General features: G+C 36.9%; 1 protein-coding gene across 3 annotated transcripts in view; it reads right to left on the bottom strand.

Moving 5' to 3' along the window:
- GLS (glutaminase) overlaps positions 1 to 23296 on the bottom strand; it is an 86179-nt gene extending 62883 nt beyond the window's left edge. For all 3 annotated transcript variants that reach the window (XM_002812679.6, XM_009237922.4, XM_009237921.3), the window contains exons 1-5: positions 21658 to 23296; positions 7854 to 7950; positions 7378 to 7499; positions 2133 to 2262; positions 761 to 840 (exon numbers count right to left, since the gene is read on the bottom strand). In XM_002812679.6, the coding sequence (XP_002812725.1) occupies positions 761 to 840; positions 2133 to 2262; positions 7378 to 7499; positions 7854 to 7950; positions 21658 to 22043 (815 nt within the window). In that variant the 5' untranslated portion in view covers positions 22044 to 23296. The remainder of the gene's footprint in view (positions 1 to 760; positions 841 to 2132; positions 2263 to 7377; positions 7500 to 7853; positions 7951 to 21657) is intronic.
- Between the last annotated feature and the right edge of the window lie 3189 nt (positions 23297 to 26485).

The raw sequence follows: 26485 nt of genomic DNA, 5'->3' as shown, positions 1-26485 counted from the left end.
ATTTTTCTCTTTGGCTTAATTTTCTAATAAAACCAAATTATAAGATGATAATAATCTTTATGTCTAATTCCCAGCACAATGAACACAGTCATTCTTGAAAAAATATTCTAGAACTTTACCATTTTCCAAGGTCCTCTCTTAATTCTTTGATTTTTAAATCAAATCTTTCTTTTTAAAGTGCCCTCACATCACTATCCTTTTTATAATTCTGCAAGTTCCTCATCTGTCAGCAGCTGTGCCTGCAATGTAAGCAATTCCCAAATGCTGCTTTCATGGACTTCATGAAATCCTACATGTTTTGCAACTGACTTTTAACTTTGGGATACGTTATGTTGCACTGTCTTTAATTCTCATGCTAATTTTATCAGGAACACAAGGAACAAAGACGACGACAGATGGGTTACCAATGTTAAGTTGAGAAATAGGGACTAATTTTATTAGTGGTCAGTTTATTAGAGAATAGTGTCATGTTTTGACAAGTCTGCTTTTCTGAAACAAGTTGGTAACTGCAGGTATTTGAATAATACTCAAAAAACGAGACTACAACTGTGAATAAAATAGATGTCTCATAAAACTTAATATAATGTTACTGTTTCAGTTGAGTTTTTAAAAATTACATTAAAATCTAAATTTACCTTTTGAAATTATATCCTGTTAGGACTAATTTCCATTATAAAAGATGATCTTCTCCATGTCATTCTCACCATTACACAAAAGTTAAGGCTTAGAGTTGGTTTTCATGAGTTTGAAATAAACTTACCTCTGTCCATCTACTGTACAAACAGACACACCCCACAAATCGGGACTGAATTTGGCCAATTGAGGAATATAATCTGCAACCTATCCAAAAGATTGGAAAGAAATGAATAGATATAATATTGACAAATAATATATTTTCTTCCAGCAACAAATTTCTTATCTCATTTTACCTTCTACCAATGACTAGTTATTTTGCAACACTCAGTGGCTTCACAGTCTATCCTCTGTAACAACGCTCATGAAAACTAAAGGAAAAACAGACTTGAGAATTATGAGATCTAAAGTGACTTCTCTCAGTCTCCATTATTTCTTGTTTTCCAATGCATTCTTTCTTTCTAATGCATTCTTTCTTTCTAACGCATTCTTTCTTTCTCATGTTTAGCAGGAGAGTCTAGCAGAGGAACTTGGACTTTTTTTTTTTTTTTTAAGCAGGAAAAAAGTAAATTTATTTAATCAGGGTCATGGGTGCCAGTAGGGTTTCACTAAGACATTAGGAATCAAGTATTTAAAAATAAGTAGTAAGTATTTACACTGAAGTTGTTATACACTTGCATCTTGAACATGGATTTAAACTTCAAACAGTGCAATTATATGCAGATTCTTTTCTGCCTCCGCCACTCCCAAGACACAAGACCAATCCCTCTTCTTCTTCAGTCTAAACATGATGATGATGACAATGAAAACTTTCATGGTGATCCACTTCCACTTAATAAATAGTAAATATATTTTCCTTATGATCTTCTCAATACCATTTTTTATCCTCTTTATTATAAGAATTCGGTATATAATAAATATACAAAATGTGTTAATAGACTATTTACGTTATCAGTAAGGCTTATAACAGTAGTTATAAGTAGTTAAGTTTTAAGGGAGTCAAAAGTTATACTCAGATTTTTGACTGTGTGTGGAGCTGGCATCCCTAACCCCTGCTTTGTTCAAGGGCCAACTGGATTATACTAAAGCTACCCAAAGTTAAAACAAAAGAAAATAAAAACTTTCTATATGAAAATCAAATCGTTCCTAGTATTATTTACAGGATTTTAAAAACTAGAAACATTTCATTTAATACTGAGGGATATCAGATCTGCAGAAATTCTGAATAAGATTTTTTAAATTAAAAATTTAAAATCCATCACCATCATCTGAAAATAAAAAATTCTTACCCTTAGATTTCTCTTTAACCAGAATAACAAAGTTAAATATTTAAAATATTGTAAAAACACTAAATCCAGTGGCTTCAATTAAATTTCTTAAGCAAAGCTAAAGTGTTTTCTTTAGCAAAACGCAACTACACCATTTACTCTCTAGACCTCAAATTAAGCTGAATTTATTAAGTGATCGGGTTATGAAAATATGTACATCAAAAGCATTACCTTTCCTCCAGACTGCTTTTTAGCACTTTCATATAACTCATCAATGTGTGAGGTAAAAGACATAAAGTCAGGAATGACAAACTTTCTTCTAAATGCTTGTGTCAACAAAACAATGTTGCTCTGAACACATCTGCAGAATGTAAGAAAAATAATTAATAAACTGGATACATTTCAAATATCAGAACTTGGTAATAATAGCAATAATTAGGACTATACAACTAAATTCTATAAATTATGCTTTCTATATTATCTTTCCTTCTAGCAGTCTTTCAAGTAGTTGCTTGTAAGCTGTTGAACATGTAAGAGATTAATCTGGATGTGCCTAAAATTGTGTCACAAATTAAAAGACAAGGCGTTCCACCAAGTTTAAGTATTAAGACCATCTGAAACAAGCTTCTTACTCAATCAGAGTTGGTAAACATTCAGCATGATGACATCTGGTTAACAAAATTCAGACTGCGATCTTGTTTATTTATCAAGTAATCTCAGAAATACATCTCTTAGTTCTTATATAACTATTACTAGCATTTCATTTAAAAATTAAACATTTAGCATTATAACATACTTTTCCTTAATTATATCAACTTTGTCAGATTAATTTGTCTTAAATGAAATGTCTGTTGATATGCTTGTAAAAATAATGTCTAATTTGAAATAAAATTTCATATGAAGTAGTGTAATAATTAATTTTATATTATTTGAGTCACCAAAAATGTTATATTACAATATTCTATTTAATGTAAGATATGTAAATACAATGCAGAATAAAAATGTTTCACTGTTAAAAAAGTATTTTAAAAACATAGTAAACCGGGTGGGCGTGGTGGCTCACGCTTGTAATCCCAGCACTTTGGGAGGCCGAGGTGGGCGGATCACGAGGTCAGGAGATCGAGACCACGGTGAAACCCTCTCTCTACTAAAAATATAAAAAATTAGCCGGGCGTGGTGGCGGGCACCTGTAATCCCAGCTACTCGGAGAGGCTGAGGCAGGAGAATGGCGTGAACCCGGGAGGCGGAGCTTGCAGTGAGCCGAGATCGCACCACTGCATTCCACCACTCAAGCCTGGGTGACAGAGCGAGACTCCGTCTCAAAAAAAAAAAAAAAAAAAAAAAATAGTAAACCAAGTGGATGGGAAAGCATGATATTCTGAAATCTAATAATTTGAACTGTATTTTGCTTTTTGCTAAAAAGAATTTAAGCCAGAAAATCAGTATATTAATGTAGCCTTTAAAAAGTTTTGCAAATAGATTACAGCCAATCATATATTCTGAGCTTAAGTCTCTATAACGCAGTAATAGAATATTTAATTAATATTTAATTAATAAAGGAAGACTTGCTAAACACGGTGTTAAGCCATAATACCAACTATAATAAATCTTAAAAGATACTCTCAGTATTTCTTGTTTAGTCTGCAGTAAATGAGAAATTTTTAAATCTCAATATTTTAATTCAAGTTGTTCTAGATGAAACCAAATTAAAGTTAAAAGCCAAGTTTCACAGTTTAACTATTAATAAGAATTCAGAATAGTATTTGTTCAATATAAAATTAACAGTTTAAAAATAAAATCCTAATAGAAATGACTATTGTTTCAGTCATAAGGATCCCCCTATTACAACATTAAAAAAATTATAGTCCTAATTTCCATAACTTATATAGTATTGACATCCCAGAGCTAAGACATATTTACTTCAATAAACAATCATTTTCAGATAGTTTCAATGTTAATCTCAAAAGCATTACCATTGTTTTAATATTTTTAATGTTTCAAATAGCTTCTAAAATCCAACTTGCAAGTATCAGAGTTGCAAGAGATGTACATCAAAGAACACCTTTCTCAGAGGAAAGAAAAATAGAATTCCTGATCTTAAACCAGTATTTATATCTACAACAAATCAAATGTACTTCCTCATTTTTCAAGAAGTTATAAATGCAAAAATGAGAGCTGCTGAACAAATTTAAATTATTAACCTACTACCATTTAACTACTTTAATCAGCACCTTTAAAAGGATTTATAATTGGCCAGGCATGGTGGCTCACGCCTGTAATCCCAGCACTTTGGGAGGCTGAGGCAGGCAGATCACCTGAGGTCGGGAGTTCGAGACCAGCCTCAACATGGAGAAACCCTGTCTCTACTAAAAATACAAAATTAGCTGGGCGTGGTGGTGCATGCCTGTAATCCCAGCTACTCGGGAGGCTGAGGCATGAGAATTGCTTGAACCTGGGAGGTGGAGGTTGCAGTGAGCCAAGATCGCACCATTGCACTCCAGCCTGGGCAACAAGAGCAAAACTCCATCTCAAAAAAAAAAAAAAAAAAAGGATTTATAATTAACAAAATTATACACTCAGTGAAACTTTATGAATGTTCTGCTCTAGCAGAAGGTGCTGGTAAAGCTGTTCCAACAGACTTCACTGGTATATTAACAGGTTGACAAAACCAATTTTGCCTCTCAGGAGAGTAACTGCATACTGATCACCATTCCAAACAGTAAGGTTTTTCTTGGGAGTTATTTTAATATAGATACCATGAGTCTAACTAGGAAATTAGAAGTCACATAAAATGAACTCTGAGAAGGTGCTTATGCTTTTCAGCAAGTTATATCTATCTCTGTCCTTTGTTCAGTTTTCTTATCTGTAAGCCGGGAATAATCATTTTCTTTCCTTAAGTGTTTATAACTAAAAACTAATGCACAATGATTTACAAAACATTTCTCACAAATAATTTTTCATTTGTAAAATAACATAATAAATATGAAATTTTTAAGAAAATCAAACATACAAATGAAAGGCTACCATTCACTTTCTTGCAAAACAAAAAGATCAAAAAATTATGATCATACAAAGAAAGTTTTAATACCTATAAAGTTAAAAATGCATGAATAAATAAAGGATTAGTTTTCAACACAAATATTTTTACTTCTATTAGTTTTAAGATTTACTAGCATTAAAAACAATTGACTATCAAGCTGGGTACAGGCAGTCTCCAACTTCCGAACAGGTTTTACTCCAAAAAGTATGCTTAGAACGTATTTTCCCAAGTTAAAAAAAAGTCACACATAATAGTTGTTTCTCAGATTACTGAAAAAGTCTAAAAATATTAATCTACAATGTATTTTAGGTAAAATATTAACGTAGTTGCTTCAACCAAACCTACCCACCTTTATAAATTATTTCTCTGGGGAAAAATGAATCCCATGTTTTAACATCTCCTCCCTAGCTGCATGGAAGGAGAAGTTTATTTCTGGCAAAACTAACTAGATAACTTTTCATATTTGAAAACAGAGAAAAGAACATCTCTGAAGCAATCACCTTTCCAGGTGACTTAAAGCTATTAAAAGGTTAATAGTTGGAGGTTTTGAACCACCTCATTCTAAGAATAAGCAGAGAAATAATTATGCCTATAGACTTGTACTTTTCTACTGGTTGCTCATATAGACCATAAAACATTTGTCAAGTTGGAAACTGCCTGTATTACAAGCATAGATTTTTAAAAATTGGATTAGCGTTTAAAACAATAATTACTATCTCTTAATATAATAGCAGGCAGAAAATTTAATGTTTGCATTTCCCTGGCTTAATAATCAGAGGATTTAAATTGTTTATAATTTCATATTTAAACATAGCAACATGTTTACAAAACATAAATATTTTTTCAAGTATTAAAAGCGTGTAACTTTGGGAGGCCGAGGCGGATGGATCACCTGAGGTCATGAGTTCCAGACCAGCCTGGCCAACATGATGAAACCCCGTCTCACTAAAAATACAAAAAAGCCAGGCATGGTGGCGGGCGCCTGTAATCCCAGATACTTGGGAATTGAGGTGGGAGAATCACTTGAACCCGGGAGGCAGAGGTTGCAGTGAGCCAAGATCATGTCACTGCACTCCAGCCTGGATGACAGAGTGAGACTCTCTTAAAAAAAAAAAAAAAAAAAATAGTGTAAAATACTGCTTCCACTTATAATTCCAAAGCAGTTCCCCTACTGATTATCAACAGATCTACCTAGCATTACTCTAACAACTTCATTCACAGATACAACAAAATAATGCCCGCAGAAAGCACTTTAATCAGAATATTGTGCAGACAGTTCATGAACACGAAAAATAATCCTTACTGCAAAGACACAAATAAATTTAGAAATGATGTTTTTCTGTCTCTTAAAAAGCAGGTTCTGGAGAGTCAAAATTCCTAATACCAACCGCAACACGGACCTAAAGTCTACACTTTAAGGTCAGCTAAGTTAACAGAAACAAGAACCTCCTGGTGAAAAGATAAGAATCCCAAGCTGTCAGCAGTGCTTCACAGCATGCCAGGAAACTTCAGAGAACCACAGTTAAATACTTATACCTCCAGATGACTTAATACTCCAGGAGACATCTAGAACAAATCACCCAACCCCCCAAAAGAAGATAAAACAAAAGTAAATACACCCATACATAACAAACTTTCAAAGTAGATGCAGAAATTTTTTGGATCCATGTCTGGAAAAAACCAATGTCTTATAGCAGTATTTACAGTTTTATACTAGTTTCTACTTAAATAGTAGTAGTTCAAAATACTATTTGATTCTTTGGGATCCATTACACACATGTCCATTAAATCTTTAAGTAATCAAACTAATAGAAACACATTAATGAAGATAAATAATAAATATATACAAATACAGGAACATCAAAGTAAAAATTCTCATTCAACCAAATCAACGCTTTAATCTCCAAAGTTGCCTTTAGTTCTTTACTGTTTTGAAGAAAATGAAAATAGCCAAAAGCCTATGTATTAATATGTCTGAAGAGAGGAGAGGAGCAGACAATGCAGGTATGTAAATGTGAGGAACACAGGTCTGTCTGAAGCCCTCTCATTTTATGATGTCACCTAAATCACCTTGTGGAAAAGAACTAGAGACCATGCTGAGAAAGCGTGCAAGTCATGCAGATGAATTGGGGATCAATATAAGCAATGACAGGACAAAGGATGTGCTCTACTCAAACTGAATGCAGTCTCCAAGTACTGTAAACTGGAAACATCGGTGGCTAAATTTGCTTAGAACAGATTTAAAGAAAGAATACTCTTAGCCCGGTGTATTACAGAACCTAATGTGTACCAAGTTCTTCAAACAAATGATGTTTATAAATCCCCTTTTTCCATTACACAGGAAGCAGTGGCCTTCAAAGATGCAATTTTGTTTTAAAAGCAGAATCACCGTATAGCATAGCAAATCACCATTAAAGGTTTGGCAGAAACTTTTACTTTTTAAAAAGATCTTTGTCTAGCATGACACCATCTGACGTTGTTTGAAGAGTTAATCTTAACATATCCATACACTCTTTCAACCTGGGATCAGACGTTCGCAATCCTGTAGATTTGAGTGCCTGTTTTTAAAAAAATAAGAGTTTGTAAATATATAGTGCAAAAAATGTATATGCTTATACCAACTATAAGATTTTATTCCTGTATATAAAAACTTCTACCCAACACTTGAACATGAATATAGCATCTTAGTGTCACTATTACCCACTTTCTGGACAAGTTTCTCATTGTTTCTTTCTTTTTCTTTCACTGATTACCTTGAAATGAGCATGATAAAAATTTGAAAACATAATAGGAGAAATAGTGTCAGTCAGAATCTACATGTCAGACGACCTTTAAGACTATATTTCAATAATACTGTATATATTTATTATTACTGATTTTGTAAGTTAAGATAGAAAAATATAAAAACTTACTGTAATAAATTTATGAACAGGTATTTTCTCTTGTCCTTCCGCAATTGTATAGAACAGCAAATCTTCCAAGCTAGGTAACAGACCCTGTTTTATTTTACTAAAGAGGTAGAAAGAATACAAAATTAATCCTTGTATGAACATTCTAATGGATTTTAACTAAATCCATTGTTAAATAACCACTGAACTAGACTACAGCTGAGCTGATATACTCAAGACTACAGCCATAGTAAATGTTGATTTACCAAAATCAAATCAGTACCACTATAAACCACACTGAAAAACAAGTAAAAAAAAAAAAAATCATTAACACATATTTTTTAATCCCAGGTTTTGAAACCCTGATCATCAACTCTAGTTGTGCTAACGCCCAGCCATCCGTTATGGTGATGCCTTCCTATACAGCCCAGTACAATCACCCAATTCAAATTACAGAGCTCAGCAAACGTTCCGGTAAGACTCAACACTCTGTTCAGTTGTTTTGGGGGTTTTCTAAATATGATGACCATATTTACATATTATTCAAATAGTTAACCTGATTATAAAATCTGGGAGAGACAGCAATTAACTACTGGACAGTAGTTAAGATCAAGTGCACAAGTTCTTGAATCCTGGCTGTAATACTATAGTTGTGTAACCTCGGGTAAATTAATTAACCTTTCTGTGATCCAGTTTCCTCATCTGAGAAAGGGGATAACAGTGCCTCCCTCATAGGGTTGTGGTGAGGATCAGTTGACTCAATACATTCAATATCTTTCGAACATGCCTGGCAGAGAGTAAGACTCCACTGACAGTAGTTGTCGTTATTATTTCTAAAGTGATCTAGGTTTACATATCCTAGTCAGCCCTTTGCATCCATAGATTCAACCAACACGGATAAAAAATATTCAGAAAAAAAATTAAAAACATACATTCAAAAGATAGTATAAGACCTATTTACATAGCATTTACATTTTATTAGGTATTATAAGTAATCTAGAGATGATTTAAAATATATGGGAGGGTAAATGTAGCTTATAGGCAAATATTATACCATTTTACATAAGAGACTTGAGGGGTGGGGGTCCTGGAACCAATCTCTTAACCTATACAGAAGGACAAGGCAAGATTGTATACATCAAATTCTACAAATCATAAAGACTATTAAAAGAAAAACGTTACCAGTAAGTATGCATTAAAAATCTTAATTAACTAAACTAGTGGAACACTAAGATGCTATGATTAACCAAACTTTTAAACATTGAATGTCACACAAATGTTTTTTAAAAACACATAGCTTTATCATTAAAATATTTAATGACATAACCTGATATATAATTATTCCCTGAAACTGTTTTTGCTCTTAGACAACTTTTAAAAATGCATTTGGAGCTGGGCGTGGTAGCTCACGCCTATAATCCCAGCACTTTGGGAGGCTGAGGCAGGAGGATCACTTGAGGTCAGGAGTTCGAGATCAGCCTGGCCAACACGGTGAAACCCCATCTCTACTAAAAATAGAAAAACTACCCAGACGTTGTGGCAGGGCCTGAATCTTGGCTACTTGGGAGGCTGAGGCAGGAGAATGGCTTGAACCCGGGAGGTGGAGGTTGCAGTGAGCCAAGATTGCGCCACCACACTCCAGCCTGGGTAACAGAGCAAGACTCCGTCTCCAAAAAAAATACACTTGGGAAGTTTTAGTAATAATAACTACAATATATTGATCACTTACTTATGTTCTACACACTGTGCTAAGTGTTTTACATGCATTCTAACCTAATCCTCCAAGGATCTTATGACAGAGGTACTATTGTTATCCAAAATATAGTATGACTTCTGGTACATAATAGAAGCTCAACAAATTTTGTTATTTGTTCAAAAAAATGACTACCTCTGTCCCCATTTCACAGATCAGGAAACAGAGGTTCAGAGGTTAAGAAGCTTTCCAAGATTACACAATGGCAAAGATGGATTTTTCTGAATCCAAACTACTACTACATTATACTGGCTCTCTAACTTACTAGCTTGTTATTACTTTTATAAGGTACAAACAAGTTTTCTAGGTCTTATCCTGATCTAATACCATTAAACACAGCTTAACAATACTCACCACCTAATATTCAAAGAAAAACTGAACGAGCTGTCCAAAAAATCAGTGGATAATAACATGCCAATTATTTACAGCAAATGGTTGGTCAAATAAACTTCAGATAGTGGTAGTTTGTCACTTTAAAAAACTGCAGAATAAGCTTTCTATGTATTTATCACACCAGTAAATGGTATTTGCTTTGCCTAAAAGCTATGTAAATAATGTAAAATATACACTTTTTTAGCTTATGGCACATAGTGCAAAAAAATTAAAAGACCATGTTATTGTCATAGCTAGCAAAAAAAGATAAATGTTTACTTGCTTTTAAACGAGAAACTAATTTTTATCTATAGAGAAAAGAATTTAAGCCAGCCCTAAAAAATAAGCTCACAAAATAAGCTGTCAAAACTGATAAAAATAAATTACTACCTATCTCAGCATTTGAACCTCAGATTTTGATCTGAGAATGAATTCGCTTCAACAGTCTGGTGAACAAACATATTCAAATATTCTCCTCAAACTTTCTACAAGGCATAAACTACTCAAGATCATTCACGCCTTAACCCCCCTTTTCTCTCCCTAAATTAATTCTTTCTGGTAATTCTTCACAATAATGTATTTTTCATTAAAATTCAAAAGCTAAAAACTATAGCTTTCAGTAACTATATAGTAACTAGGAAATCCTTGAGAAAAGTATTTAAGTTTTAATGACAAATAGGATTATAGTAGTCTTTCAAATCTTATCAACAATTATTAATAACCCAAATGAATCCTCAAGATTCCCTTGAAGAGAAAAACATAAAATGGTTATGATATTCAGCAATTCAAATAGGATATAACGTTAAGAAGATAATCTGAAGGAAAATCCTTATTTCTCACCTTTTTACTTCTCCAACTTATACTGTCTCTCTCTCCTTTCTAAATGCTGCCTTTAAGATCATTTTACCATCATATTGTTTCTTCTTTTACCCATTCCTTCCCCTACTTTAGCCTTTAACTGTCTTAAGAAATAATTTCTTAATGAAAAAGAAGAAAAATCCCATGACATGTATGACATCATGTTAGACATCATTTACAGTCTAGAAGAAGGAGACATGTACATAAAATGAGGAATTACAAGAATGGATCTATGACATCCAGACTTTGGAAAACTACTTCACTGTGGTCTAATAAGGTCAAGCTTTTTTTAGATGAGGTGGAATTTGAGCTAAACCTGAAAGATGGGTAAGAGCTGGAAGCATGGCAACAGAAAAAGATTTCTGGCAAACAGACCAAAGGGATGAAAGTACTCACTTAGTGTTTATAAGGAACAAAAAACAGCTAGAGCACAGAATGTGTGAATTAAGGTGACTGTTTCTACCTATAAGCTATTATATGAATACTTAATGTTTTAGTGTTGAGAATATATATATTGTGAATATATATATCTGAATACATATATTCAGAAGATATATATATATATATATATATATATATCTTCTGGTAAATGAGGAGACTACCTTCCAAAATCTACATTAAGTTTAAATGCAGGGCCAACTTCTGCAACATGAAAAGAGGAGCTGTCTTTGCTTAGCCCACTGACCAAATTAGTTTCCCCATACCAAAGAGGGAATTCATACTCCTCAGTCTGGTATGCAGTTCTCTATAAATTAGCTTTACACTATTTATTCCTAACTTAATGCTTATAATTCCCCAATGTAATTGACTAGACTCATTGACCTGTAAATAAGTGCTATCTCATCTTTTTTTTTTTTTTTAACCTATGATGCCTTCTGTTTAAAACCTTCCTCTCCCTAAATCTTTAAGCTATCAATGATCATTTCAATTGTTTCACAGGACTTTGCCCCCACCAGATTCTCTATACTCTTTAGCATTCTCTGGTATCACTAAGTTTTGTCCTTTTCTTGTACCACTTATTATATGTCAAGCAATAGCGATAAAGATCCCTAAAGTAAGGTTGTGGTCTAGGAGAAATATGACTAAAGCCATGAGACAAATACTATGGTAGAAGTGTTTTTCAGAAAGTATTATATTAACAAGTACAGATGAAGTATTTAATTTTGCCTTAATGGGTAGGGGAAATCAAGAAGGTTTCTAATCTGTAATTAGGAGCAACAAGGCAAATTCATCTTCATCAGTTCAAAAACCTTATAAATAAAAAACTATCAAATGAAAGGAAGAAAATTTAAAAAAAAAAATCCTTACTAAGAACTACAAAATGAACAGAGGAAAATAATTGAAACCAACTGTACGGTCTTATTTTGTTAAATAACATTTCATATTACCCAACCTCCCCAAACTATAAAGCTTCAAGGCTGGGGTCAAGCCTTTCTTAATTTTTTTTTTCGCATAACTCTTAAAACACATAGTATAGTATGGTAAACCTATGAGACAATGAAAAACTATCTTTTCAAGTGGGATTAAAAAAAATGAGGCCTAATAATAACACAATACAAAAGGATTTGCTAGTCTTTATGCCTTCATTTAAGAATAATGATCCTTCAGATGATATTTACGGTTGTTTTAAAATCAGTGTATCATTTTGAATTTATAGTGAGCTGACTGATAACAACTGTCTATCAACACCAGCAAACTGGCAGATTAATAAACCTGTTAGACGGAAAGTTGAATTGATGGTGGCTGACCATATAATAAAACAGCATATTAGAATGAATGTTAAGTCTAACAAATTGACAAATTCTACTTATCATCCAAGTGATTTTGCCCCAAGGCTAATCATTGGTGGAATTTAAAAATAAAAACTTACATCTTTTAAGGCTTTACTGCTAAAAAAGGACTCTCACTTTCTATCATATTAAAACCCTATGAGGTAAATTAAGGTGGGTTAATTGTCACCAGTGTACTGATAAAGAGAGTCCTAGAGGAGTGTGGCAGCATGCACCTACAGTCCCAGCTACTTGGGAGACTGAGGCAAGAGGACTGCTTGAGCCCAGGAGTTCAAGGCTGCAGTGAGCTATAATGGCACCAATGTACTCCAGCCTGGGTGACACAGCAAGATTCCATTTCTAAAAAAAAAAAAAAAAAAAAATTTAATTTAAATTTTAAATTAAAAAAAAATTTTGTTTTAAGGAGTATCAAAGTCAAGCAGCAGGTCCAATGTCACATAAATCTTAAGTGGCTGGACCAGAATTAGTCCTACAAAGCTCATCCTTTGTTCCCAGTTCCAGACTCTTCCTGCTCTGCCACCTTATGCTCTCAGTGGTTAGCACTCTATTTTAGGAATAATATCTGTAATTCTTGAACAATAATAAATTTCTAACCAAAGTGCAAATAAGAGAACTAAATTAGTCTGCCTTGATAAAACTGCATCCTGTCAAAGCAAAGATGAGATTATACTCAATTAGGGCTGCTGTTTTGACTGGACTTTATAGCACAAATTCATTTAAAAGCACACCAAAGTAAAGAGCACAAAAGCCACTTTATGTGAGGAAATGGTCAGGCTGTCCCTGTCAGCTCATGGTAATTTGTCCATACGTTTGCACAACTTCAGAATTTTGACCCAAAAGGCAGTCTGGCTGTCTCCGGTGGGAAGACTAGGATCTGGGGAGATCAAGTCTGTAACATCCAACTCTGTTAGTTTTTCCAATAACTCATTTCTTCAGCCAAGTATCCTTTAATATATCTAGATAGAATAATACAGATACTATATGAATTCTGTCACTGCAATCACTTTGATACCACTATAGACGACTTGTTCAGAATAACTAAAATATATAGGTAGAAGTTAATGAAAAACTTCAGCCACACATAAGGAAAAATGAAACAGCTATGAAAATGGAATGGGCTGCCTTCTAAGGGAGTGAACTGCCTTGTGAAGGCAGTATTCAGGTAGAGATGAATATGGGAGAAGAAAGCAGCAGCTGGGGAGAAGGGTTTATAAGATCTCTCATAATCCTGAATCTAAAAAAAATTAACTCTATAAATTGAATTAGTTTGCTGCTAATAGATGAAAAAAGAAAAATCAAAACAAGTTCTAATATTGTCTGAACTTGTTTAGGTCATTTAATATCTGTGGGCAGCTTATATAATATGTAAAACCAGCTGGAATTAAATGTTCTTTAAAGTTACTTCCAAGCCTAATTCTCAGTTTTTGAGTTGCTAAAAATAGATGTCCTCCAAATCACTACACTAAAGTGAGATCATAAACTTTATTCACTCACGACTTACATACTTTTATTTTACACATTAGCATATTCATCTGGGTTCTAAAACTAACGGAAGTATTTAATGCCACTGAACTAGGGAACTTAAAAATGGTTAAAGTGGTAATTTTTATGTTATGTATATTTTACCACAATTTTTTGAAAAAGCTAAGCAGAACTGGATACAGAAGGTAAGAGGGAAGGAGGATTGCTAAAGTAGAGACATGAAGACAGTCAACTGATACAAGACACAAAAATCCACAAAAGAACAAACCCACCCTTAAGAGTACTGGTTAAAGCAGAACCAATCAAGGCATGAGAGAACTTACCAATAAATATATTTTAGTGTAGGGGTAGGCAAACTACAGCAGGGACCTCCTCTTTTTGTAAATAAAGTTTTACTGGAAGACTGCCACATCTATTTACCTATTGTTTGTGGCTATTTTGCTACCACCACTGAACTGAGTAGTTGTAGTAGTGACTAGAGAACCCCAAAAGCTGAAAATATTTACTATTTGGCCTTTCAGGGAAAGTGTGCCAGCACTTGTCTTACAGCATCACTGTATTACAGTGTAGTATAATAATGCATCCTTAAAATACACATAAGTTGAACAAGAAATGTTAAACTCTATTCATTACAATGTTTTAATATGGCAGAGAAATATGTAACATTTACTAGGGAGACTTATATCAAGAATAGTTTTAAATTTTTAAAGTTTGATGTTTGAGGGTACCAGTGAATATGATTAGACAATGCTAATAAACAGGAGCTGTGCAAATTTATACATAACCTATTTTCATACTTTTCTTTCAATGTAATGGTGCTTACTATTCTTACACAACCAGAATCAGGATATTAGAAGAGTAGGCAGTAGAGTTTTACAAGTTCAAAATTTAACAGATGTGGTTCCTTTGATTTTCAAAACTATGGAATGTTTTTTACTGTTTTAGACGTTTCCCACTTATAATGCAGGGGAAATCTTAAAAGTTTAACAAAAGGAGGCAGGAAAAACAATGCCCGTTCTCATAAACCACAACTGCTAATGTCATTTTGGCTTATTTCCTTCTATTACTTTTTCTGAGCTTTTTAAAATAGCTTGAGATCATACTGCATAGAAAATTCTGTATTCTAACTTTTGGCCTAACATTACCTTATATCCTAAAAAGTATCTGCAAACATTTTAAATGACTAAATAAGAGACTCATATGAATGTACCACAATTTACTTAACTATCCCACTAATGTTGAACATGAGTTTTTCTCCATTTTTCTCTAGTATGCATAACACTGTACCAAAAATATTAGGAAATAAATCTTTCTAACACTTCAGTTTACTTTGTGAACTTAGATTCCTAAAAAGGTATGAATACTTTTTAAGTTCCTCATAGAGCTTAAAAATTGCCCTTCAGAAAGTTTACAATCCCATCAAAAATTGAAGGACGTGTCTATGTCACTGTAAATATCCTCATCAAGAAGACAATTTTAAAAATCTTTTTTAGAAGCCTGTACCAGAAATAAATAGGCAAAAATATATTTCTTCATCCTGAAAGCTATCAGTTTTATTCATTATGCAACATCTACAGTTCCATGTTTCGAAAGTAATGCTTTTACTATAAACATTTCTTTATAATGAATTTAACATATCAAGCAGAGGACACTTCCAAATGGAAGTCAAGGTACATTAACATTTTGCTTCTACTACATTGTAGGGGGTCAGAAAATCACTAAGTGCAGTGATCACTCATAAGTAATGTGTTTCATAACCAAAGCAATTTTGCACCTGAGCAGATTTCAGGGTAAAACTGTAGTAACAGTATCTCTATGTGAAAGCTATGTACCTCACTTAGAGATATCAGTAATTAATAACTATTTTTATAAATACATCTGTTTACTCAGCTTTCTTAAGCATTTCTCTTACTAGCAAATGACTTAAAGGTGAAAAGGCACAGACAGGCAACTATAAAATATAACCTTAATTTATATAGGATTTAACATGATTGAGCTCCCTCACACAAATTCTATAATTAGGCTTTCAGTTTATATAGTCATAATTGTTCTTCATTTCAAATATCACAAGAAGGAAGTAGTACAGCCTTTTACTATTATCTTTTTTTTTTTTGAGACAAGAGTCTCTGTCACCCAGGCTGGAGTGCAGTGGCACAATCTCCGCTCACTGCAACCTCCATCTCCTGGGTTCAAGCGATTCTCCTGCCTCAGCCTCCCGAGTAGCTGGGATTACAGGCGCCCGCCACCACTCCTGGCTAATTTTTGTATTTTTAGTAGAGACAGGGTTTCACCATGTTGGCCAGGCTGGTCTTGAGCTCCTGACCTCAAGTGATCCACCTGCCTTGGCCTCCCAAAGTGCTGGGATTACGGGCATAAGCCACCACGCCCAGCCTGATTTCTTTTAAATAACTTTTTAAAACTCAAAGAAACCCACAAATATCTTCAGCAAATTTCTTTCAAAGTGACATTTATCTTTGGACTAAAATAGTGCCCCCCCTCCCTTTTAGCTGGCCTACATATTGCCTCATAAAAAAGGCTGAATTGTATTTGGTAGTCATTTCATAGATTAGCTGACTTTGAGGTAGGCAGACTTTTCTATAAAAGAGTAAGGTCTGGAAACATGCAGCTAAAACTCCAGGAGACTACACCCCTCAGAATCTAATTCTTGCTCTTTCAGTGAATTTCATCCAAATATTAATAAAGTTATAAATTAACAGCATGAGTTTGTTAATTACAGATCATGGACAAAGTTATCAATGACTGATGCACATTTCAATATAAATATTAGGCCACAAAAATGTTATGACATATAGTTATTGGTACCTTTTTCACTTGCTTTTAAAAAAACAAAAAACTGGGCTGGGTGCAGTGGCTCACGCCTGTAATCCCAGCAATTTGGGAGGCCAAAGCAGGCAGATCACAAGGTCAGGAGGTCGAGACCATCCTGGCTGACATGGTAAAATCCCATCTTACTAAAAATACAAAAATTAGCCAGGTGTGGTGGCACGTGCCTGTAGTCCCAGCTACATGGGAGGCTGAGGCAGGAGAACCACTTGAACCCAGGAGGCAGAGGTTGCAGTGAGCTGAGATCACACCACTGCACTCTAACCCGGGTGACAGCGAGACTCCACCTCAAAAATAAATAAATAAATAAAAATAAAATTAAAAAAACAAAAAACTAAAACTCACTGATAATCATCACCTAGAAAAAAATTTTAATAATGAAGAAATCAAAAATAACTAAGGGGCTGCCTGAGAAGCCCAAAGGAAAAAATGAAACACACTTTCCACCTTGATTTTAGCTTAAGTGAATTGTAAATATGTTAACTTTTAAAATTAAAACCAAATGCATTACTGAAGGATCATAAAAACACGTGCCCCTATTTTAACAGAGGTTTCGTCATTCAGTTCTAAAACTTAATATTTATATCTGCCAAATACTAACTCAGCTTCCTTACTAGTATTGTTCAGTCTACCCAATTCAATGTTCACTGAAATTCACAAGCATTTCATCTTACTTTGAAATTCAATGTTCAGGCCAGGTGCGGTGGCTCATGCCTGTAATCCCAGCACTTTGGGTGGCCAAAGCCGGCGGATCATCTGAGGTCAGGAGTTCAAGACCAGCCCAGCCAACATGGTGAAACCCCATCTCTACTAAAAACCCAAAAATTAGCCAGGCGTGGTGGCGGGCGCCTGTAATCCCAGCTACTCAGGAGGCTGAGGCAGGAGAATGGCTTGAATCCAGGAGGCGGAGGTTGCAGTGAACAAAGATCACACCACTGCACTCCAGCCTGGGTGACAGAGTGAGACTCCATCTCAAAAAAAAAAAAAAAAAAATTAAATTTTCAGAGTATACACACCTCGATGATTTTCTTTGCCCTTCATTTTCCATTTACTAAATATATGAACTATCAAAACATAAAGCTGAACTATCAAAACATAAATTCATACTATCTAAAGCTAGCTGAAATCATTTTTGCTTGCACTTTTACTTTTAAATATAAATGTATTTTAAAGTATGCTTATTTGTGTAATTACAAATATTTCTGAATGCCACGACTTCATGTAGATGTGCAAACATCCAACTACCACATCACAGGTATGCAGTTTTTAACAGAAACTACCAAACTGCCTAAAGTAACTGAACTAATAATTTATACTTCTACTAGCAATGCTAGAATTCCTATTTCCCAATCACTTGATTTAACATCTGCCAATCCGACAAGGGGAAAGTGACCTCACTGTTGTTTTAACAGAATACTTTCAATATTGCATCCTGTATGAATTATCTATTTTCTAACAGCATACATATGCTGTTATTTTTCCAGCCCAGTTTCTGTTATGTATCTCTTTTCCTTTCTCATTAAAAAATAAATGTCCAAAAAAAAAAACTTAACAATGCCCCTTACCTCTATCCCTCTGACTCTTCCTAGGGACCATTCACTAAGATAGGATACATACTTCTGGACTTTACGGAAATAAGTATAACCAGCTTGACAGAGAAAAGTATGATAAAAATGTCCATATGGGCAACTGCTGGCATAAACCATAACACAGTTTGTGACTTCAATAAAATGCTCATTCCAGTTCCTGTTGGTTTTCTGGAAGGAGAGTGATATTTTCAAATTAAAACTCTAAAATTAATCTCATAACAGTATGCAAAATAGGTTGAATTGAAGAAAAGAATGAATATTGGGGTACAGACTTAAAATTTGAAGTCACTGAATATTTGGCAACAAATGTAAGAACAGAGCTTTAGATTAAGAGATGAAGTATTACCTACACAAAGATGAGAGTCAAAGCTGAAAGAAGGGATATGCTGTTGAGAAGGCAGACAAGTGGGAAAGGGGCAAAGGCCTCAGCCTCAGGGTTTACCCAGTGAGGAAATCCAAAAAGAACTAGGAAAGAAGAGAGAACAATTTTGAAAATGAAGAGAAGCAAGCAAAGTTGGTTTTCAAGATGACAGAATGAACCATAACAAAATTAAATAAGATCACTAAAGACAAAACTAAGCAAAGATCATTAATTTTTTCTATATGATATTAAGACGTTCGTATCCTAAACCACACTAAAGTTGTGTAATGGAGACAGTATAGTCTAAGGTGACATTAGTTCAAAGAGTTTGTGAATAAAAGGTAAAGTAACTTGCTTATATCCCGCCTCCTTCCAGAATATAAAGTAAATAAAATATAAACTCAGGACCAAGGAAAGGAGGAAACGCAGACATCCCAGCCATGTGAACTGATGCAATTGGTGTGGTTAAGCATTAAATTTACTCTGAACTTATTTATCAGCAGAGCAAAAGGTAAACAGTGCAACTCACATAGTTTCATATAAGACAGATGTATAGCAATTTCTCAAGATAAACATTTTTGTGGAAACTAAAAAAATTAAAAACCTTCATGTGCAAGCCTGAAATTCAAAGGCCAATCTCTTTAACAGGCTTTACAATAATGAAGAAGCAATTTTTTCTCATTTATTTAATAAATAGTTATGTGTCATTTAACACACACCAAATATTGTTCTAAGCCTTTTACAAAATGTTAATTTAATTTTCTCATGGTTATTTCCTTTAATAATACTACATAAAATCTGGCACAGTCCTGAGAGAGTGCTAGCATACCAGGTAGACTGCTGATTGAGGGATGACCTATGCTTTGCAGGCTAAGCATTAGAAAGAATAACAGGATCAACTGGGAGCTTATCTCCCAGGATAAGAGAAATGTTTGTCACATAAAGGCAAAATGAAAGGAGCCAAAGAGGGAAAGCTACATTTGGAAACCAGATCATTCAGGAAATAGAAACTTTAATCAAATTAAAATACTTTCTTCACAACTTTCAGGCCATTGCTAAAAGGTGATTTCTTATTAAAAAGGCAATGAAACCAGAAACTTCTGGACAAGTAAATCACAGAAGCAGCTCAATTCCTATTTGACAAAACAGGAAAAAAAAGAGAGGCACTAGAGCCACTGCAGAGCCACAGACCTGAAGACATAATTTTACTAGAATGCAGTTCCCATCTTGTAGCCTTTAAGATTAACTTTTAAACGGTGGTGACTGCATTTTGCAATTCTGTACCTTGGGCACTTGTATGTAAACTCGTTACTTGCTTCGTAAACCGGATGACGTTAAAGTAAAAGTGAGTCCCTGATGAAATTAAACATTATTCTAGTCCCTAAAATATGAGAGAAGTACAAATTTAACAGAAGTATAGCTTTTTAGAACTTGAAAGGATTTAAGTCATCTAACCCAAGATATTAAATAACCTGTCCATGGTCAGGATGCTATTTTGTGGCACAAAACCAACATCACAAAATACCACAAATTTTGCCCATCATCAAGTGATTCTTTTCAAATAATCTTTTTCAGTCTGGGAGAAGAACTTTAGGAAAGTTTCTGGAAGGTCCCAACTTCAATTACAGGAAAACATCAAGCAGGCGTGAGATTGAAATTATAAGAATGTTCTCACTTTCAGTTTGACTTAAGGAACTCTAGAGCTGTAAATAGCAGAAATAAAAGGGAAGCAAAACAGGTTAGAGTGTCAGCGCACAAAGCCAGAAAAACAGTAAGGTATAATGAAAGCAGACCGGCAAATTTTTACCCATTTTGGGAAAACGAAGTGGTCCATTTGTATTACACAAGACAAAAATATTTAGGAGACTGCTTTGCATATTGTTTTAAGAAAAACCAATTTTGCTTTAAAACTAAACTACTGTGCTGTACACATACAGGATGAGTCAACATCCTATCACAATGAAGTCACAAAACCTACTCAACTCAGATTTTTCACTGAATTAGTGTATTATGTCACATTTCATTTTGGCTATTTAACTTTTATTTCTAAAAATCTCCCCATCTCACGGAAGACCTGACAAGCCAAAGCTGGTCCCTAGTGCAAACAGGTGGTCTATACTGCGTGCCCCATCTTCTCGGCCACAAGACCCGATTCCTCCTAATCTCACTTCTGAAACATTGTTTCCGGTGCCCCAGATGGCTCTACACGTGCCTGAGGTAGCCACTACAGAAATATAAAGAGCTCTCTGTCACATCTGGCTTCCAACCGGATGACGGCAGAAACCAAGGGAGGGCAGGCAGAGCGGAAACGAGCCAGGAAAAGCGACAAGTCAGGAAGGTAAATGCTCTGCTGAACGCCCAACTCCTAAATGTCACTCGGTGGAGATGTTCGTGCGGCATCGCCCACGAATGGCTGGGGCGGGCGGCCAGGCGCTGCAGCCGCGAGCCAGAGAGCTGAGCACGCGGCGCGGCAGGGGAGCGGCCTCTCTGGCGCTGCGGACGCCAGGCGAGCCCATCAGGCCCCACCGCGGCCCCACCAGGGCGACCCCCGCCGGGGGCGGAGAAGGGAAGCGGGAGCCTGGCGGAGGGGCGCGGGCGGGGACGGCGCGGGCGGGGCCGGGCCTAATCACATGGCGCAGACGGCGCAGGCCGCCCGGCACCTCTTTCTTTCTCTTTTCTAGAACCTCGGCTTCTATCCCGCCCCACCGCAGGGCCCCACACAGCCTGAGCCCGGGCCCCGAGCAGAACGAGGCCTCATGCGCCTCGTGGAGACACTCACTTTTCACCTGAGGCCACCAGCTCTTTGCCCTCGCTGTTGCCAAACGCGTCCGTCTCCCCGGGGCCGTCCTTGGGGCCGGGCGCCGCCGGGGCAGCGGGTGGCGACACCCCGGGCTGCGGATGCGTGCTTCCCTTGCCCAGTTCCTGCAAGATCTCCGAAGGAGAGCTGGACAGGCCCCGCGCGAGGGGCTCCGCCGGCCAGCCGCCCCCGCCCCACCACGGGTGGAGTCGCGCGGCGGCAGCCGGGCCCGCTGCCGGCCGTCCCCCGCCTCGGGGACGCCGGCACAGGGTGACCAGGGGCTGTGCCCGCCGCAGAGTCGCGCTCACGCCGGCGGGCGACCGCAGGAGCAGGTCCCGCAGCATCGCCGAGCCTCGCAGCCGCATCATGCCGCCGGGTCCGTCAGCGCCCGCTCAACAGGGGAGGATGCTCCGGGCGTGGGCGGCCGGTTTCCTCGGGGAACGCGGTCTGTGGTGGGGCGGGGAAATGACAGAAGAGGAAAGGGCAGCTACGTGGGTGTGGTTCCGGCTCCTACTCCCGCAGCGGATGCGGGTGTTGCTGCTGCTGCGGGTGTTGCTGCTGCTGCTGCTCCCTAGGATTGCCGCGACCGGTTCTCTTCGCACCGCCTAAGGCTCCCGCACTGAGGCTAAAGCGCAGGGGAGGGCTAGAGACCTTCGGCGCTCGCCGACGGCCCGCCCCCTTCGCCCGCTCCGATTGGCTCAAATCCTCGACCTCTCTTTTGATTGGCGATTAGGGCAGTCAAATTTCTCTCGGCTCTGGGTGCGCGGAGGGTAGGGCGGGGGATTGGTGGGGGGCGGGGGATTGGTGGGGGGCGGGGAGAGGAGTCAAACTGACGTGTGAAGCGGATGAGGCAGGCCCGGCTGCTCAGTAGCCACTTTTTGCACGCCGTGCCAACTCCGAGGCTAGCCTAGTTGGGTACTAGGGGCTCTGGGTTCTCGCATTTATGAAGCGGTGGGCTCCTCCACTCCGGGGATTTGAGCTGTTGGGGAGATTCATGGGCGAGATCCTCCGCAGCTGAGGGCAGTGAGGTCAGCAGGTTTGGCGGGGCTGAGTCTGGCCGAGCTGTCGGAGCTCAGCCGGTCCCAGCTCGCATCTGGCCCCCAGGTCAGGGCGCCTGGCGACTCCTCCGAGAGCAGCCCCGGACTAGCTTCATCCCTATCCCAAATGTAACATTTGCTTGAAACTTTCCATGATTGGCTACTACCCAGACGTGAAGTGTTTTGGAAAAAATGAGCAAAATCCTTTCAGCTATGCGACTTAAGCCATGGGAGGGTGGAGGCTGGGGGAGGGCGACGAGTGGCGAGGGGTGGTGGGGGGGTGTGGAATCCAGAATACGACAACTTTCTTTTTTAAAAATTATTTTTGTTAACTATACACCGATACTTCAAAAATAGTTTTGAATAGCAATGATTCCGTTAACGCTAGTTTGCTTGAAAGCAAAATTGTAGATACTTTTCTATTTTAAAAACTGCTTCACTGTTTTAACATAGAAGCATTGGAATACGGGTTCTCTAAGTTATTTCAGCATCACTTTATCCATTTATCCTTTTGGACCTGTGGAAAAACAGCCAAGAACCTGATAAACTGAGTTATTCCCTGAGCCTACATACACATTCCATTCCAGGACAAAAAAAAAAAAAAAATGTTTTTAGACGATTTCCTGAAACAATTAGGTTTAAATGGCGTAGATCCACAGAGTTTAATAAGATGTTTTGGGAGTTGGTGTGTTGTTACTGTGTTGTTGTTGTGTATGTGCGTTTTGAGAAAGGGTCTCACTCTGTCGCCCAGGCTGAAGTGCAGTGGCGCGATCACGGCTCACTGCAGCCTTGAACTCAGGGCCCCCGGTGATGATCCTCCCACCTCAGCCAGCACCTGCTTTTTTTTTTTTTTTTGTATTTTTGGTAGAGATGGGGTTTCGCCAGGTTGTCCAGGCTGGTTTCGAGGGATCTGCTGCACCCCCTGGGCCTCCCAAATTGCTGGGATTACAGGTGTGAGCCACCACGCCCAGGCTAATGAGATGATTTTTATGAAACTAGAAGGGTGTATGTCAGGTGCATCATTAATTGATAACCGGATTTAGTAATCTAATGAACTGCAAAATATTTCAATAGATTAATAATTAGGAAATCTGGCTGTACCTACAGGTTATGTGACCTTTGGCATGTTACAGCCTTGCCGTGTTTTAAGTTTTTTTTTTCTATCTGCTCTTTAACCAGAAGAACATGGAAAAAACTATCATGTGTAAAACATACAGTCACCTTTTTAATTTTTTTTTTTTAAAAAAAGGCAGGACAATGGCAAACTACTTTGATGGCTTTTATTACTAATGTTACTTGTCCAAAAATGTTGATGAATCAAAGTAATGATATATTCAGGAATAGAGACATCAAGTTTCAGAGGAAAGGTAACAAATATTACCCCTGCCTAACCCTGACTTGTTAATGACTTGCAGACTTTAATATTGTCCAATATATTAGCTGCAATTAGTTATCAATTTTAACTAATTGATAACTCCTTTTTCTCAACAACACAAAGCAACTGACAATCCAGTTACTGTTTTCCTCTCAGTTTCTCCCTTAATTTCTCTGAGTTTCTTATGAAAATTATTTTAGATATTTAAAGGTTTAAAGGCTTTATAGTACACTTAACAAATAAGAAAGCTAGTAATAGATTATTTTCTAGAGTTTCTAGTTTCTAGAGTTTTATTTTCTGGTAGTTTCTAGACTTTCTGCTTTTGGTGAGAATGGATAGATATTACTCCCAAAATTTGGAAGAATTGAGTCCACTGAAATTTAACCCCTTGTTTGAGAAGGCTAATGAAAAGGTTATAGACAGCAAAGAAACTATTATAAATAGAATAAAAATGTGACTCAATACTTTCATTTGATTCTTTTCTTCATCTTATATAATTTTTTAATCTTTAAAGATATTTTTATTCTACAACTTTGTAACCATTACACAACTTTGGAGTTTCAGTTATGTTAAATTGAATCATATCATCACATAAACTCATGTAATCATCATGTAAAAAGTATAAAAACATTTGTATACATACAATAAGTAGTCCACCGAAATATCTGCAAATAGAAAAAGGCTCTCCACATTAACTATGGTTGGGTTGTCAGATCTACTCTTAGACTTCCTTTTTGCTCCTAAGTGCAGCTACACTACAAAGAGTTGCTGTCCCATAGCTATCATCAGGTAATCAGCCATCAAAAGGAATAATTGGAATTTGTGCACTTTGTTCCTATTCTAACTTGAAGAAGGGTTCCTGTGCTTCTATGTTCCCGAGCTTCTCTGTTCTGTCGAAGATTACAAAAGGCTAATGTTTCAAGATCATAATAAAATCCATATATAGGCCGGGCGTGGTGGACTCACACCTGTAATCCCAGCACTTTGGGAGGCTGAGGCGAGCAGATCACAAGGTCAGGAGATTGAGACCATCCTGGCTAACACGGTTAAACCCCATCTCTACTAAAAATACAATTAGCTGGGCATGGTGGCACACACCTGTAATCCCAGCTACTCGGGAGGCTGAGGTAGGAGAATCACCTGAACCTGGGAGGCCGAGGTTGCAGTGAGCCGAGATCGCACCACTGCACTCCAGCCTGGCAACAGAGTGATACTACATCTCAAAAAAACAAAATAAATAAAATAAAATAAAATTATATATATATATAGAAATTCCAGATTGCGCCTTCACAAAAACTAGTAGATTATTTGTTGACCTAGAACTAAAAAGAAAGTAGTTCTCCTTTGACTAACAGCTTAAAAGAATTGCCTAAGCCTTTTTTTGAAATTCTTCTGTTTGGAGAATAGAGTAAGGTTCAGGAAACCTCTAAACAAGCTTCTGCTACTACTTCCCTTTCTTCTGTTGGTTTCCTGCTTTAACTGGCCAAATTCCTAGCCTCACTGATAAGCCCTTCCAAACATGGCTTATTTTTCCAATACTGAATATAGATGTGTACTAAAGTAAGTACGGTAAATCCCTCATCTATAAAAAGGGGATAATACGGCCAGGCAAGGTGGCTCATGCCTGTAATCCCAGCACTTTGGGAGGCCGAAGCGGGTGGATCACCTGAGGTCAGGAGTTCAAGACCAGCCTGGCCAACATGGTGAAACCCCGTCTCTACTAGAAATTCAAAAAATTAGCCAGGCATGGTGGTGCATGCCGTAATCCCAGCTACTCGGAGGCTGAGGCAGGAGAATCGCTTGAACCTGGGAGGCAGAGGTTGCAGTGAGCCGAGATCTAGCCATTGCACTCCAGCCTGGGCTATGAGAGCAAGACTCCATCTCAAAAAAAAAAAAGGGGGTGATAATATTGGTACTTATAGGGTTGTTGTGTGGAATAAATAAACAACACATATAAAGCACCTAGAATAATGACAGTAGCATTCTGTAAGTATTATAGCTATTATTATCAAACCATGGGTGAATAAATTTTGACATGCAATGTGATCAGTTTTTACACTTATTATTGAAAAGCCAAACAACTGTTTTAAACCATCTAATAATAAAATATCATTTAAGGGGAACCTAGAGATAATTTACTTACTTCATTTTTAGAAAATAAACCAATAATTTTCAAAGTATCTTAAAATAGAAAAAGAAAGACAGATTAAGAAAAGCTGGGCTCAGTGCCCAAAGTAACAGCTATTCACAAATAGCTAAAAAAAAAAATTCCAGAGAAGGAAGAATCGCTAAGAAAGCAGTCCTTGTATATACATGTCATATACAAATACCCTAACATATAGCAATTAAATCTAAAAATATATCATTTGCCATCTATGTAAATAAAAGTATACCTCTG

The sequence above is a fragment of the Pongo abelii genome, chromosome 11 (assembly GCF_028885655.2).
Source record: "Pongo abelii isolate AG06213 chromosome 11, NHGRI_mPonAbe1-v2.0_pri, whole genome shotgun sequence".
NCBI lineage: Eukaryota > Metazoa > Chordata > Mammalia > Primates > Hominidae > Pongo > Pongo abelii.
The sequence above is the reverse complement of the archived record's forward strand: the minus strand, read 5'-3'. Positions and strand labels throughout refer to the sequence as shown.